At 35.1% G+C, this 18,113-nt stretch overlaps 1 protein-coding gene across 1 annotated transcript in view; it reads right to left on the bottom strand.

Moving 5' to 3' along the window:
* Positions 1-15,195, bottom strand: part of LOC142230079 (putative cytochrome P450 313a4) — a 35,873-nt gene extending 20,678 nt beyond the window's left edge. The window contains exons 1-3 of the mRNA XM_075300707.1: positions 15,007-15,195; positions 8,761-8,961; positions 8,516-8,707 (exon numbers count right to left, since the gene is read on the bottom strand). Of these exons, the coding sequence (XP_075156822.1) occupies positions 8,516-8,707; positions 8,761-8,961; positions 15,007-15,160 (547 nt within the window). The 5' untranslated portion in view covers positions 15,161-15,195. The remainder of the gene's footprint in view (positions 1-8,515; positions 8,708-8,760; positions 8,962-15,006) is intronic.
* Between the last annotated feature and the right edge of the window lie 2,918 nt (positions 15,196-18,113).

The following is an 18,113-nucleotide window of genomic DNA, read 5'->3' as shown; positions in this document are numbered from 1 at the left end:
TGACAAAATTTTCTATAGAAATAAAATTTTGACAAAATATTCTATAGAAATAACATTTTGACAATGTTTTCTATAAAAATAAAATTTTGGTAGATTATTTTTGGCGCGAGTGGCAACCATGATTATGAACCGATATGGACCAATTTTTGTGTGATTGGGGATCTGCTATATATAACTATAGACCGATACGGACCAATTTTGGCATGGTTATTAGCGGCCTTATACTAACACCACGTTGCAAATTTCAACCGGATCGGATGAATTTTGCTCCTCCAAGAGGCTCCGGAGATCAAATCTGGGGAACGGTTTATATGGGGGCTATATATAATTATGGACCGATATGGACCAATTCTTGCGTGTTTGTTAGAGACCAGATTCTAACACCACGTACCAAATTTCAACCGGATCGGATGAATTTTGCTCCTCCAAGAGGCTCCGGAGATAAAGTCTGGGGAACGGCTTATATGGGGGCTATTTATAATTATGGACCAATTCTTGCGTGTTTGTTAGAGACCACATTCTAACACCATGTTCCAAATTTCATCCGAAGGACAAATCTGGGGATCGGTTTATATGGGGGCTATATGTAATTATGGACCGATATGGACCAATTCTTGCATGGTTGTTAGAGACCATATACTAACACCATGTACCAAATTTCAACCGGATCGGATGACTTATGCTCCTCTTAGAGGCTCCGCAAGCTAAATCGGGGGATCGGTTTATATGGGGGCTATATGTAATTATGGACCGATATGGACCAATTTTGGCATGGTTGTTAAAGACAATATACTAACACCACGTACCAAATTTCAATCGGATCGGATGACCTATGCTCCTCTACGAGGCTCCGGAGATCAAGTCTGGGGAACGGTTTATATGGGGCTATATATAATTATGGACCGATATGGACCAATTCTTGCATGGTTGTTAGAGACCATATACTAAGACCACGTATGAAATTTGCTTCTCTTAGAGCAATCGCAAGCCAAATTTGGGGGTCCGTTTATATGGGGGTTATACGTAAACGTCGACCGATATGGCCCATTTGCAATACCATTCGACCTACATCAATAACAACTACTTGTGCCAAGTTTCAAGTCGATAGCTTGTTTCGTTCGGAAGTTAGCGTGATTTCAACAGACGGACGGACGGACGGACATGCTCAGATCGACTCAGAATTTCACCACGACCCAGAATATATATACTTTATGGAGTCTTAGAGCAATATTTCTCTGTGTTACAAATGGAATGACAAAGTTAATATACCCCCATCCTACACTGGTAGAAAAAGTTTCGTTAATACGATGAATTTCTACGTTGTATTAACGAAATTCTTCATTAAAAGTCAGCCAACGTAGCATTTCGTTATAACAACGTAATTTTACGTTATATTTACGAAACACTTTATGGAATACATTTCGTAGTATTAACGAATAATTACGTTGCTATTACGTAGCCTTTTCGTTGTATTAACGAATATTATTCGTTGTATGAATGAAATTTATTCGTTGTATGGGTGCAGCTTATACGTTGTATGAATGAAAATTATTCATTGTATGAATGAAAGGCGAACGTTGTATAAATGAACACAAAAGTTATATTAATGAAACCCAACCAATTAGCGCATTTGAGTGTAGTAATTGGTAGTGTATTATTTTTTGTTAAGATCTTTGAAATATGGTTTATATACAGTAAGAAATAATATATAATGATAAATTAAGTAATATAATGAACATATATTGTGACTTTCACTTAAGAAAAGAAGCCTCTTATTTCTAAGATCAAAAAATGATAATCGTATCACCGTGTCCATTTATCCAAGTTTTGTGCAACCAAGGTTCATCACCGTAATTGTTCCGCTTTCTTCATCTGAAAGTTCACTTCCCCGGGGCATTTTCACTAAAGATTAAAAATGTACACTAAATTTCTTGCGAGTATACAAAAAACACCAATTTAACTAACCTCACCCATCTATGTTTATTATTCACAACGAAACTGTAATGAGCGTGTGCACTCTTCAGCGAAAAGAACGTAAATGTTGTTAATGTTTGCCCATCAGGCAAGTTTTCTGTTGAACTTTTTACCGTTTGTTTTTCAAGACGCACACGCACACATGTGCTTATTGCCATACTAAGATGTGTATGTACCAATTACATACACGCTAGAGAGAGAGTATGAAGAGACGTTTTAGAGAGAGAGAGAGAGTAAGGAGAGGCAGAAATACTCAAACTCCCATTCGTATTATTAATGAACATATTTCATTAATTGACGAAATATAACAATCTAAAATTTATTTTTTAACGAGCCATATCATTATATTAACGATCGATTTCGTTTTATAAATGAAATTTTCAATTCCAGTTTCAGAGTATATAAAACGACTGTTCAGTTTAAAAGTTTCCAAAAGTTACTCTCTATGTGCAACTGGTTATAATAATTTCATCTTGGAAAATTTTTTTATTCTAATTCTTGAAAAAATTACAAAGTTAATATTCGTAATATTAACGAAACGTGTTTCATTAATATAACGAAAAACCAAAACACAAAATTGTCTTTTAACGATTGATTTCGTTGTATTAACGATCACTTTCGTTCTTATAACGAAAAATTTCGTAATATTAACGAAAAATAATCAACGAAGCCCGTTCGTTAATAATACGAAACATTTTTCTACCAGTGTATGGTGGAGGGTATAAAAATGGGGATATCGGTCTTTATGGCGGCTATACCAAAACATGGACCGATACGGACCATTTTCGACACACCTCTTTATGGTCCCAAAATACCCCTAGATTTCCAATTTCAGGCCAATCGGATAGTAAATATCAGAGACCGTAACGGTTATAAGTGCTATCAAAAAAGTTATTTTTTAATCGTTATTTTGTGACTAAAAAAATAAAAACTCGAATGAAACTGTTAAAAAGATAGTTTTATTTATCCGTCATAAATAAAACACTTTTTATGAGTTTTATTTTTCCTTCAGAAAATTATACTCTTTTTTGGAGTTTTATTTTTTTCTTCGGAAAATAAAACTCATTTTTAGACGATAAAGGTGAGTACTATGTTCGGGGTTTTCACCAAAACACTAAATTAAAAGTACAAATATATTTAGGAAAACGATTATATTTTGATCAAGTCTTGCAAAATAATGGATGGAAAAGATCCAAGCAATTGATTGTAAATAATTTTATATTTCTAAATTAATTAATTAAAGAAAGTAACCGTGAAAACAAGCTGGTTTTCAGCTTGAAAACTGAACATAGTACTCAGCTTAAGTTAAAAATTATTTTAGGAACATGACTAGTCATCTTAATTTACCTTTACCGCAGACGGGATGGAATTCATCCTACTTGATGCTAAAAAGCTTAATGCGTTATAAATCCTTCTGATTGAAAAATGTCGATGCCGCGCTTAATCTAAGTCTGTCAGAATGGGAAAGCCCTCTTGGAGCAAGCAGAGCGATTATTTTATAGCGATTTCTTTAAAATATGGCTTCAAATGAAGCTAGAAATTCGTCGAAGCCGCCAGCTCAGAATTTCTGACAATATTAGAACGGCGTGAAAACTTGCTGCTAAAAAATCCAACACTCCTTGCAGGCTTATATTTGGATCCGCGTCTTCAGCGCATCATAGCGAAGGAGCCTGCAACCCAAGTAAGCGTGGGAAGAGCATTCTCTGCTCCTAAATTGGTAATGAACGACCTGTGTTTAAATCTTTCCGTTGAATATTTGGAAAAAATATGTTCGTTAAATTAAATATATAAATGAATACAAACTTTATGTGAGATAAACTCAATAAAACAAGAAATTGTAAAAAAAAAGAATATGAGTGTTATTTAAGACGAAAAAAATAAAACTCCTGAAATGAGTTTTATTTTCCGAAGAAAAAAATAAAACTCCAAAAAAGAGTATTATTTTCTGAAGGAAAAAATAAAACTCATAAAAAGAGTTTATTTATGACCTTTTATTTTTACGGTGAAAAATAACCGTTAACTTTGGAGTTGGGAGTGTTTTTTTAATATCACCATAGATTCTGAAAGAGCTTTCCGAGATGAATCTATTGGTATATGACAATATAGGTCTCCGTTGACTCTAACATGAAGAGTTTTTGAGTTTAAATTTTCTGGATAACAGTTATTTACGGTCCCTGGTAAATATAGTTTCTAGACGCCCAAGAAGCAAAATCGGGAGATCGGTCTATATGCAGGCTATACCAAAACATGGACCGATAGGCACCATTTTCGGCACACCTTGTTTTGGTCCTCAAATACCGCTAGATTTCCAATTTCAGGCAAATTGGATAAAAACTACGGTTTTTATAAGCCCAAGACCCCAAATCGGGAATTCGGTTTATATGGGGACTATATCAAAACTTGGTCCGATATAGCCATCTTCAAACTTGACCTGCCTTCAAACAAAAAACTAATCTGTGCCAAATTTTAGGACGATAGCGCCATTATTCAAGGCTGTAGCGTGATTACAACAGACAGACAGACGGACATGCTTAACATCGTCTTAGAATTTCTCCCTGATCAAGAATATATATATATATATATACTTTATATAGTCGGAAATCGATATTTCGATGAGTTACAAACGGAATGACAAACTTATTATAGCCCCATCACCATTCTATGGTGGTGGGTATAAAAATGGTTCTATGTGCTTTATATGTTATAACGTGGAAAATAAATTTGTATCAGAGAGAATAAAAAGACAAGAGGACGAAACTGTGAAGCGTAACTGTGTCAGTAGGTGGCAGTCATGAGGAAAATTTCTCTAATATCATGCAGTTTTTGTCGGCCCTTCTCTCACATATCGTACAGTTTGCGTCGGCGACACCCAGTTCAGTCCTCTGCCGGCTTTACGAAACGTAAGGAAAATAGGATTTAGAACCTACTTTGTAATTACAAATGCTCTTTTATATAAATCTTTTCATTCTATTAAATTTTTTGACAGACAATTTGCCGATAGGTTAGGTGACAGTCCGATGTATCAGGCTCACTTAGACTATTCAATCCATTATGATACCGCATTGGTGAACTTCTCTCTTATCACTGAGTGCTATCCGATTCCATGTTAAGCTCAATGACAAGGGACCTCCTTTTTACAGCCGAGTCCGAACGGCGTTCCACATTGCAGTGAAACCACTTAGAGAAGCTTTGAACCCCTCAGAAATGTCACCAGCATTAGTGAGGTGGGATAATCCACCGCTGAAAAACTTTTTGGTGTTCGGTCGCAGCAGGAATCGAACCCACGACCTTGTGTATGCAAGGCGGGCATGCTAACCATTGCACCACTGTGGCTCCCAAAAATTTGAGTAAGATCAGTTAATAAATGAGGTCAAAAATAAGGTTTTTTTAAATCGGGCTATACATATATATGGGAGCTATATGTAAATCTGAACCGATTTAGATGATATGTTGAAGGTTAGGTTTATATTACAGAAACTAACATTGTGCTAAATTTGTGTAAGATCGGTTAATAAATGAGGCTACTATTGTCAAACATAAAGTTATTAGGGTAAATTTTTGAAAAATCGGGCAACACATATATATTGGTGCTATATCTAAATCTGTACCGATTTCCATAATTTTTTGCATATATATTTAGTACCATAGAAGATTAGAGTAAGCCAACTTTTAGTAAGATCGGTTGATATATACGATTTTATACCCAAATTTGGAAAAATCGGGCGAAACATATATAAGGGAGCTATATTTAAATCTGAACCGATTTCGATGAAATTTTACACATGCTTACTAACTGTATGACTGATTCTAGCCAACTTTGAGTTCGATCGCTTAATAAATAAGGGTTTTATGGCCAAATTTAGGAAAATCGAGCGATACATATATATGGGAGCTATATCTAAATCTGAACCGATTTCGATGAAATTTGGCAGGCTTGAAGAGTGAAAAATATTACTTTGTACCAAATTTGACGACCATCGGTGAGTAATAAAGCTGAACGTGACCCTATTTGTCAAAATGGGGCGAAACATATATATGGGAGCTATATTTAAATTTGATCCGATTTCTTAAAAATTCGTCCTTGTGCCCAAAAAACACTCTGTACCAAATTCCATCATTTTATATAGAAATAAAATTTTGACTAAATTTTCTATAGAAATAAAATTTTGGCAAGATTTTCTATAGAAATCAAATTTTGACCAAATATATAGAAATAAAATTTTGAATGAGGATCAATAAGAAAAAAATTTTGATAAAATTTGCTATAGAAATACAATTTTACAATTTTTTCTAATAGAAATAAAATTTTGAAAAAATTTTAGAAAAATTTTTGTGTAGTAAATAAAATTCTGCAAAATATTCTACAGAACAAAATTTTGACTAAATTTTCTATAGAAATACAATTTTGACAAAATTTTCTGTAGAAATAAAATTTTGACCAAATTTTCTAATAAAAAAGTCTATTACTATAAAATTTTGGCAAAATTTTCTATAGAAATAAAATTTTGACAAAATTTTCTATAGAAATAAAATTTTGACAAAATTTCCTTTAGAAATAAAATTTTGACCAAATTTTCTAATAAAAAATCTATTACTATAAAATTTTGGCAAAATTTTCTATAGAAATAAAATTTTGACAAAATTTTCTGTAGAAATAAAATTTTGACCAAATTTTCTAATAAAAAAATCTATTAATATAAAATTTTGGCAAAATTTTCTATAGAAATAAAGTTTTGACTTAAATTTTTATTGAAATAAAATTTTGAAAAAATTTTTGTGTTACAAACAAAATTTTGCAAAATTTTCTATAGAAATAAAATTTTGCAAAATATTTTATAGAAATAAAATTTTGACTCAATTTTCTATAGAAATAAAATTTTGACAAAATTTTTTATAGAAAAAAATATTTCTATAGTTATAAAATATTTTGAATAAATTTTTTATAGAAATAAAATTTTGACAAAATTTCCTATAGAAAACAACTTTAAAAAAAATTTTCTGTCAATATTCCACATATGTATATGGCCTTAAAATAAAATTAAAAAAAAAAATAATTTCGATTGTGCGACATATTTCAAATAAATTGATATGGGCATTAAAATGGATCGATCCAGCCCATCTGCTAGTCTAACATTCTAGGAAACATAAAAAGATAGCCGTAATTGGAAGTTGATTTTCATTTACAATCATGCTGTACATTGATCGAATGAATAACGCAATGGAAACTAATTTGCGTAAAAACTTGCTTAGTTACAAAAATGTGAAGTGTTTTAAAAAATTTGGTTTAGCCTGAGCCGGAGTCGAGCAAAATTTTTACGACTCCGACTCCAGCAAAATCTTCAGACTCCGACTCCAAGACTCCGGCTCCGGCTCCACAGCCCTGGGTCTTATACAAACACCACGTACCAAATTTCAACCAGATCTGATGAAATTTGCTTCTCTTTGAATCTCCGCAAGCCAAATCTGGGGATCGGTTTATATGGGGGCTATATATAATTATGGACCGATGTGGACCAATTTTTCCATGGTTATTAGAGACCGTATTCCAAAAGCATGTACCAAATTTCAGCCGGATCGGATGAAATTTGCACCTCTGTGAGGCTCCGCAAGCCAAATCTGGGGATCGGTTTATATGGGGGCTATATATAATTATGGACCGATGTGGACCAATTTTTCCATGGTTTTTAGAGACCATATACCAACACCATGTACCAAATTTCAGCCGGATCGGATGAAATTTGCTCCTCTGCGAGGCTCCGCAAGCCAAATCTGGGGATCGGTTTATATGGAGGCTATATATAATTATGGACCGATGTGGACCAATTTTTCCATGGTTTTTAGAGACCATATACCAACACCATGTACCACATTTCAGCGGGATCGGAAGAAATTTGCTTCTCTTTGTGGCTCCCCAAGCCAAATCTGGGGATCGGTTTATATGGAGGCTATATATAATTATGGACCGATGTGGACCAATTTTTCCATGGTTTTTAGAGACCATATACCAACATCATGTACCAAATTTCATCGGGATCGGATGAAATTTGCTTCTCTTTGTGGCTCCCCAAGCCAAATCTGGGGATCGGTTTATATGGGGGCTATATATAATTACGGACCGATGTGGACCAATTTTTGTGTAGTTGTTAGAGACTATATACCAACATCATGTACCGAATTTCAGCCAGATCGGATGAAATATACTTCTCTTAGAGGCTCCACAAGCCAAATCTGGGGGTCCGTTTATATGGGGGCTATACGTAAAAGTGGTCCGATATGGCCCAATTGCAATACCCTGTGACCTTCATTAATAACAACTACTTGTGCCAAGTTTCAAATCGATAGCTTGTTTCGTTCGGAAGTTAGCGTGATTTCCACAAACGGATGGACGGACATGCTTAGATCGACTCAGAATTTCACCACGACCCAGAATATAAATGCTTTATGGGGTCTGAGGCCAATATTTCAATGTGTTACAAACGGAATTACAAACTTTATATACCTCCATCCTATGGTGGAGGGTATAACAAAGCAACTAACTTACCAAATGAAATTGTCAACGTCAATGTTCGTATATATAATACAAGTGGAATATCTACACCAGTTTCAATATCCCCATCGATATAATCAAAAATACACGACTTTACACGACTATTTACGATTGGCAAAAAGTCTTGTAAGTTTGAAATTTTGAATGCACCATTCATTACTCTTCGTTCGCGTACCCATTCTTCGCCTGCAATAGAAAAGGCCATTAGGATGTCATACAGTCACTCAACACTGACTTACCATTTTGAGTTATTAATCCATTACCAATTGTATAAGTTAATCCATCATATATCACATCCAGTTTATCAATACAAAGTCTTGATGTTAGTATCTCCTTAATGATAACCGGATCAGAAGAAAGCAGAAAAAGACATGGACCAGTGTAGAACAATACATTTTTACCATGTGTTTCGGTAAGCCTTGTAAATTCACTGACGACTTCTAAAATTAATAATAAAACATTTGAGTAGAGTAGAAAGTCGGACGGGGGCGACTATATCATACCCTAAACCATACCTACTGAATTAGAAAACATAAACATTTGTGGGTTATCATTGGTAAAGGTTTGGAAGAAAAAGCGTCCCAGCAAAACAATGGAAGTTCTTCTAAAGGCACAACTTTAAAAGCTCTTCCAAAAATGTCCTCCCACAGATATTCTTTATTTTAACTGTAGAGGAAGTTCAATTGAGTCAATTTTTTTTAACTCGCTTTTTTCATATTATTAATAGGAAATTTAAATTTTTTTGTTTCAAATGGGTTAATAACAGTTCAGAAATAATAAAATGGTACAAGTTGCTGAAAAAAAATGCTAAATACTTTCTAGAAAAATTGCGATTTTTTGAAAACATTTGATGTTAAACATTCCAGACACGCGTTGTAATGCATTAAAAGTCATAAAAAAATTAAAAATCATTTATTTGTCAAAATATGACAAAACTTCTTAATTCTCACCCAAAACACTGAACTGGGATCACACCTTAAGAAGTGATGCAAATTCAGTTCAAGGGCTGTTGAAATGGTGGACATCCGTCCTATGATAAGCCCATGTTAAATTCATCGCTTCTGCACCAATTTCGCACCACTTCCGGATCCAAAAAGAACATTTTCACTCCTTTTTTTGGTGACGCTTTTTTTGCTGGGGTATTTCCATATTTCAGAAAATTAAGGCGTATATGCTTATTTGAAATTTGAGTAACATTGGTTAATAAATAAGAGTATTATGGTCAAATTTGTGAAAATCGAGCGATGCATACATACAGTGGCATGCAGAACTTAGTACATAATTATTTTTTTTGTTTTTTTTTTTCAATTCTAAACGAATAACAAAGCAGCAATAAAGAAACTCTAAATAATTTTATTTTTCCTTTATTCCTTCTTAAATTCTAAATAAAACAAAAAAAAAAAGTTAAGAATTCAGAGAGATAAATAAATATAACAAATAAAACAAGTATATACGGCCGTAAGTTCGGCCAGGCCGAATCTTATGTACCCTCCACCATGGATTGCGTAGAAACTTCTACGCAAGACTGTCATCCACAATCGAATTATTTGGGTTGTGGTATCTTAAAACTTCTTAACATCGTTTTCTAAATTGTGAGTTAGTCCATACGTGGTATATATTAGACAAAAAAGTTATGAATAGATAAGTCTAAGCCAGAATTGAAATATGGGGGTCGCTTATATGGGGGCTATATATAACTATAGACCGATATGGACCTAGTTAGGCATGGTTGTTAACGGCCATATACTAGCACAGTGTACCAAATTTCAATAGAGTCGGATGAAATTTGCTCCTTCAAGAGGGTCCAAAACCAAATTTCGGGATCGGTTTATATGGGGGCTGTATATGATTATGGATTGATATGGACCACTTTTGCCATGGTTGTTAAATATCATATACTACCACCACGCACCAAATTTCAACCAGATCGGATGAATTTTGCTTCTCCAAAAGACCCCGGAGATCAAATATGGGGACCGGTTTATATGGGGGCTATATACACAGAGAATACAGATTGGTTGTGATAACCGAATTTATTGCCAACCTCATTTTGGAGGTTGTAGCAACTATCTGTTGGCAGTTGTGTCACCTGACTAATTCGGTCGACCCAATCGAATTATGGGAGATGCAACTAATACTCAATATGGTATTGATTGTGTTAACCTATGGAATTGGTCGTTACTACCTTCTTTATTCGGTTGCATTACCCAACCTAAATAGCACCCACAACCGAATTGCAGATTAATGTTTTTCCGAAAAATATTCTATTTTATTTAGATATATTTATTTGAGATTGATAGAGAATAAATGAAAATATTATATATCTATATATTAATATAAATGAAAATAAACGATTCCTTTAAACAGTTAAGTATCCGCGACGGTTTTAGATGAAGCTCATGTAGCCTACTGCAGGATTGTCGAATGAACGGGCAACGCAGATTGAACCGCTGGTAACTTGGAATCCATCAGTATTTTTTACCTGACTCGCGGAATTGGGTATCCAAAAACCATTGTAGGTGTAATACATTACTGTATTACAGTCGTCAACGCACAGAAATAAATGTTACTCATGACCAAGGACCTACATACATTAATTAAATTATCGCTTTAAAACATTTTTTGATATCTATAAAAAGATAACTCATACTGACCATGTTCAGCGCATCAGAATTCAAACTGCAACTTTAATGGTAAAGGTTTTTGTGAAATTAAGTGTCCAGTCTGGAGAGTAAATTAATATTATCAGTGAAAATTACAGCAATTTGATCATAAAAATTTACCTTTAAGATGTTACCAAAATTATGCCCCTTTTATAGCCAAATCTTGATCTTGCCTCGATTTAATAAAAAATCTCTTCTAGTAATTCCTATAAAATATTTAAATAATGTAGTAAACAAAAAAAAATTTTGGTTTGACTTTTATAGGAAGAGGTTTTTGTTTTTTCCTCGACAACAAATATAAATAATTTGTCGTTGACAAATATTAAAATGACAACCAAAAATATTTCCAATAACATTCGGTTTGTGCAACCGTATGGTTATGATGAGTACTGAATGAAAGTTGCAAAATGTTTTCTTGGTAGGTTGTATCAACCAATTTCCAATAAAATTATTCATAGTTGAAGCATTTGGTTAACCCAATCATTTGTCTATTATCATAAATAACATTTTCTTGATTCCGCTCCCAAATGGTCTTAGGAATAGAACCCATGTTGTAAATACGGAATATTTGTTGATACAGTTGATATTTCGTTCCATAATTAGAATGTTCATTATTACAACCGATTGCTAACCAATCTCTTTTCTGTGTGTATAATTATAGACTGATATGAACCAATTCCTGCATGGTTGTTGGATACCATATACTAACATCACGTACCAAATCTCAACCGAATCGGATGAATTTTTCTCTTCCAAGGTGCTCCGGAGGTCAAATCTGGGGATCGGTTTATATGGGGCCTATATATAATTATTGACCGATTTCGACAAATTTTTCCATTGGTGCTTGAGGCCATATATTAACACCACGTACCAAATTTCAACTGAATCAGATGAATTTTGGTCTTCCAAGGGGCTCCCGAGGTCAAATCTGGTGATCGGTTTATATGGGAGCTATATATAATTATTCACCGATGTGGACCAATTTTTGCATGGTCATTAGAGACCATATACTTACGCCATATACCAAATTTCAGCCGGATCGGATGAAATTTGCTTCTCTTGGAGGCTCCGCAAGCCAAATCGGGGGATCGATTTATATGGGGGCTATATATAATTATGGACCGATGTGGATCAATTTTTGCGTGCTTGTTAGATACCATATACTAACACCATGTACCAAATTTCAGCCGGATCGGATGAAATTTTCTTCTCCGTCTGTTGAAATCACGCTAACTTCCGAACGAAACAAGCTATCGACTTGAAACTTTGCACAAGTAGTTGTTATTGATGTAGGTCAGATGGTATTGCAAATGGGACATATCGGTCCACTTTTACGTATAGCCCCAATATAAACGGACCCTCAGATTTGGCTTTCGGAGCCTCTAACAGAAGCATATTTCATCCGATCCGGCTGAAATTTGATACATGGTGTTGGTATATGGTCTGTAACATCCATCCAAAAATTGGTCCACATCGGTCCATATTTACATATAGCAACCAATATAAAGCGATCCCCATATTTGGCTTGCGGAGTCTAAGAGAAGCACATTTCATCCAATTCGGTTGAAATTTGAAACATAGTGTTGGTATATGATCTCTAACAACCGTGCCAAAATTGGTCCATATCGGTCCATAATTATATGTAGCCCCATATAAACCGTTCTCCAGATTTGAATTGCGGAACCTCTAAGAGTAGCAAATTTCATCCGATCCAACTGAAATGGTGTAAGTATATGGTCTCTAACAACCATGCAAAAATTGGTCCACATCGGTCCATAATTATATATAGCCCCCATATAAACCGATCCCCAGATTTGGCTTGCGGAGCCTCTAAGAGATGCAAATTTCATCCGATCCAACTGAAATGGTGTAAGTATATGGTCTCTGACAACCATGCAAAAATTGGTCCACATCGGTGAATAATTATATATAGCCTCCATATAAACCGATCACCAGATTTGGCCTCCGGAGCCTTTTGGTAGACCAAAATTGATCTGATTCAGTTGAACATCGTTACGTGGTGTTAATATATGGCCTCAAACACCCATGAAAAAATTGGTCGAAATCGGTCCATAATTATATATAGGCCCCATATAAACCGATAACCAGATTTTACCTCCGGAGACCCTTGGAAGAGAAAAATTCATCCGATTCGGTTGAAATTTGGTGCGTGATGTTAGTATATGGTATCCAACAACCACGCAAGAATTGGTTCATATCAGTCCATAATTATATATAGCCCCCATATAAACCCATCCCCAGATTTTACCTCCGGTGCCTTTTGGAGAAGCAAAATTCATCCGATCTGGTTGAAATTTGGTACGTGATGGTAGTATATGATATTTAACAACCACGCCAAAAGTGGTCAATATCAGTCAGTAATCATATATAGCCCCCATATAAACCGATCCCGAGATTTGGTTTTGGAGGATTAGTCCACACGGATGAAAAAGACTGTTTTTCATATGTTTGGCTATAAACATTATATGTTTGGAACACAAATTTTTAAACACAATATTTTTGAGTGCAAGCATATAATGTTCATAAACTAGCATAACATGTTTGGGACATATATGTTAATATGTTAGAACATATTATGTTTGGGACATAAAATGTTTGTAATTATAATATGCTTGGATGCAAACATATATCAATTTAGAAATAGCCTATAAACATATATGTTTTTAGTAGCTTGGAGCGCTATTTAACAGGGAGCGATATTGAATTAAGTTGGTGGTTGTTGCTTGTTATTACAAAATTAACATTTTATTTTTCCTTGGGCAATTGATCTGCTACTTCTTTGATCCTTACAAACTGTGTGGTCCGCTTTTCGAATTCCCGTCCGGCAAAAGGTAAAATTAAAATAAAAAAAATCATAAAATTGAATAATTTCTTCTACAATGTTTGTATTACAGAAAAAGGTGCTAAGAATTAAAAAATCTCGTGGAAGTGAGAAAGATGTGGGGGAATATACAATTAGGCAGAAACAAAATTTTGAGCATTCAGGTCGAAAACCTATGTTGTTAGCACCTATATTACCTGTTTATTTTCATAATTCATTATGATTGTAAATATATAAATAAATAAATAAAATTTTGAGCACAATATTGTTTGGGAGAATTTTTTTTAAGCATATAATATTTTTGGGTGCAAAATGCATCCAAACATATTATATGTTCACATAATAACATATTGTTTTTTGGAAGACAACATTATTGAATTTGGATGCAAAAATACAAAATGTTTGGAACTTAGACTACCCAAACATATATTGTTTAGCGATTTTTTTGAGCGTGCATATCAAGTTCATAATTGTATATAGCCCCCATATAAGTGACCCCCATATTTCAATTCTAGCTCTCTACGTACCGTGCAAAAGTCCATGTCGATTCATTCGTAATTATTTGTTTGACTTACCTATACATACCTTTTTAGTCTAATATTTACCGCGTATAGACTAACTCACAATTTAGAAAACGATGTTAAGAAGTTTTAAGATACCACAACCCAATTAATTCGATTGTGGATGACAGTCTTTCGTAGAAGTTTTTACGCAATCCATGGTGGAGGGTACATAAGATTCGGCCTGGTCGAACTTACGGCCGTACATACTTGTTTTTTTCTTTTTTTTTGTTATTTGCACCTGCATAACACTAGGCAGTCATTCCTGGGATATCATCTACAATAACACTATAGGGGTATATCTGATTCACACCACAATATGTTGTTCACTATTCACTCTCTTCGAAGTTCTTATCTTATAAATTTTTCGAATTAATTTAAAATATCCATGATTCCTAGAAATGCCTTCCCTGTATTTACCTTTAGCTCTTATTATAGGACCAAATCCTAAAGACATATGAAATTTGTTCACTGGAAAGTGTCTGCATAATGCAATTGAACGCCGATTTCGCCAACGACCATAGATCCACATAAAAATTAATCCGACTAAAAAAGAACTTAGTAATAGACTCATTATAATTGTATCGTATATGTTTAGGGACTAGGAACTTCAACAGTACTGGCATTTGATTAAATGTCAATGGCATATTTATCAACTTTGTAATGAAATATTGTCATTTATATTAATGTACGCTTAGCTTATTAATATTTGAGTTTAGTTTCTTTTGTAGCCATGGCTTACGCTGGAAAAAAAGCATGCCTCGTTCCAAAGATTTTGTCGTTCCTTTAATAATTTTGGCTTTAATTCCGAATCATACACGCAGAAAAAAAAACGCTTGGAACAGGGATGTTAAAGTTGGTACAATTCTACTATATTTGGTACATTCAACTTCTCAAAAGTACCATGATACTACAATGACCTATTTGGAACACATCAGTTCGTCTTCAAAATACGTGAGAAGCCCAACATAAATTATAGTGTAAATATATTTTAGCTATTGACCAAATTAAAGGGTGATACGGTCAAAATGTGGTCAAGGGAAAACGCGTGTAAATCGGTGAAATCGTTTATTTAAAAAATCAAATGAAATTTCTTTTTCAAGTTCAATTAGTATAAAATTCAGGAAAAATATTCAGTTAGGCTTTCGCTTTTCCGAATCCGAATTGCCGGGCCTCACGCTTGACACCTGCCATCAGATTTTGTACAGCCACCTTGTCCACCTTCTTCGCCGCAGAAAGCCAGTTTGCCTTGAACTGCTGCTCGTTTTTAGGAGTTTTTTGGTCTTCTTTAGGTTCCGCTTGACAATAGCCCAGTATTTCTTAATTGGGCGGAGCTCTGGCATGTTTGGAGGGTTCTTGTCCTTGGGAACCACCTGCACGTAGTTGGCGGCGTACCACTCCATGGCCTTTTGACCGTAATGGCAAGATGTCAAATCCGGCCAAAACAGTACGGAACAACCGTGTTTCTTCAGGAAAGGCAGCAGACGTTTATTCAAACACTCTTTCACGTAAATTTCTTGGTTGACAATCCCGGAAGCTATGAAAATGCTGCTTTTCAAGCCACAGGTACAGATGGCTTGCCAAACCAGATATTTCTTTGCGAACTTTGACAGTTTTATGTGCTTGAAAATATCTGCTACCTTTCCCCTTCCTTTTGCCGTATAAAACTCCTGTCCCGGAAGCTGCTTGTAGTCGGCTTTGACGTAGGTTTCGTCGTCCATTACTACGCAGTCAAACTTCGTCAGCATCGTCGTGTACAGCCTCCGGGATCGCGCTTTGGCCGTCGTATTTTGTTTATCATCGCGATTTGGAGTCACTACCTTCTTGTAAGTCGATAGTCCGGCTCGTTTTTTGGCTCGATGCACGGTTGTAGACGATACACCCAGCTTATTTGCGGCATCTCGGAGAGAGAGGTTAGGGTTTCGCTTGAAACTACCGGCAACTCTCTTTGTCGTCTCAGCGGCTTCCGGTTTTCGATTTCCCCCCGAGCCAGACTTCCTGACGACAAACGTTCCCCAAACACTTTAATTACATTTGTAACGGTTGATTTGGCAACTTTTAGCGATTTTTCCAGCTTTGCGTGCAAGTAGGTCGTATTTTCGCGATACGCGAGCAAAATTTTGATGCGCTGCTCTTCTTGCTTGGACGGCATTTTGGCAACTGAAGAGTGAATTCCAAAATCAAAATAGGAGCAACATTCTACACACACACACACCTTCAAAATGAGGGGTGTTCAGTTTTTTTAAATGCAAAATTGAATGAAATACGTCAAGTTTTTATTGACCAAATTTTGACCGTATCACCCTTTACAATCAAATGGGATAAAAAATGTCCATTTAAAATTTAGAGTTTAATGTGTATCTGACAACAAATTATAAATATGCAAATATGCAAACATCATATTTAAAATATTCAAGACATCAAATATGGTGCCCACATACACTATTTTTATACCCACCACCATAGAATGCTGACGGGGGTATAATAAGTTTGTCATTCCGTTTGTAACACATCGAAATATCGATTTCCGACTATATAAAGTATAAATATTCTTGATCAGGAAAAAATTTTAAGACGCTATAGCGATGTCCGTCTGCTTGTCTGTTGTAATCACGCTACAGTCTTCCATAATGAAGCAATCGTGCTGAGATTACACACAAACGTCTTTTGTTTGCAGGCATGTCAAGTTCGAAGATGGGCTATATCGGTCCAGGTTTTGATATAGTCTCCATATAGACCGATCTCCTGATTTTTGCCTGAAATTGGAAATCTATAAGTATTTTAGGACCACAAAGAGGTGTGCCAAAAATGGTGAGTATCGGTCCATGTTTTGGTATAGCCCCCATATAGACCGATCTCCTGATTTTACTTCTTGGGCTTATAGAATCCGTAGTTTTTATCCAATTTGCCTGACCGATTTCGACCAATTTTTGCATGGTTGTTAGAGACCATATAATAACACCATGTACCAAATTTCAGCCGGATCGGATTAAATTTGCTTCTCTTAGAGGATTCGCAAGCCAAATTTGGGATCCGTTTATATGGGGCTATTCGTAAAAGTAGACCGATATGGCCCATTTGCAATACCATCCGACCTACATCAATAATAACTACTTGTGCCAAGTTTCAAGTCGATAGCTTGTTTCGTTCAGAAGTTATCGTGATTTCAACAGACGGACGGACATGCTCAAATCGACTCAGAATTTCACCACGACCCTGAATATATATACTTTATGGGGTCTTAGAGCAATATTTCGATGTGTTACAAACGGAATGACAAAGTTAATATACCCCCATCCTATGAAGGAGGGCATAAAAACGAATTTTAACAAAACAAGTAAGGAAAGTCTAAAGTCGGGCGGGGCCGACTATATTATACCCTGCACCACTTTGTAGATCTAAATTTTCGATACCATATCACATCCGTCAAATGTGTTGGGGGCTATATATATATAAAGGTTTGTCCCAAATACATACATTTAAATATCACTCGATCTGGAAGAATTTGATAGACTTCAACAAAATCT

This window comes from Haematobia irritans, chromosome 3 (genome assembly GCF_050003625.1).
Source record: "Haematobia irritans isolate KBUSLIRL chromosome 3, ASM5000362v1, whole genome shotgun sequence".
NCBI lineage: Eukaryota > Metazoa > Arthropoda > Insecta > Diptera > Muscidae > Haematobia > Haematobia irritans.
The sequence above is the reverse complement of the archived record's forward strand: the minus strand, read 5'-3'. Positions and strand labels throughout refer to the sequence as shown.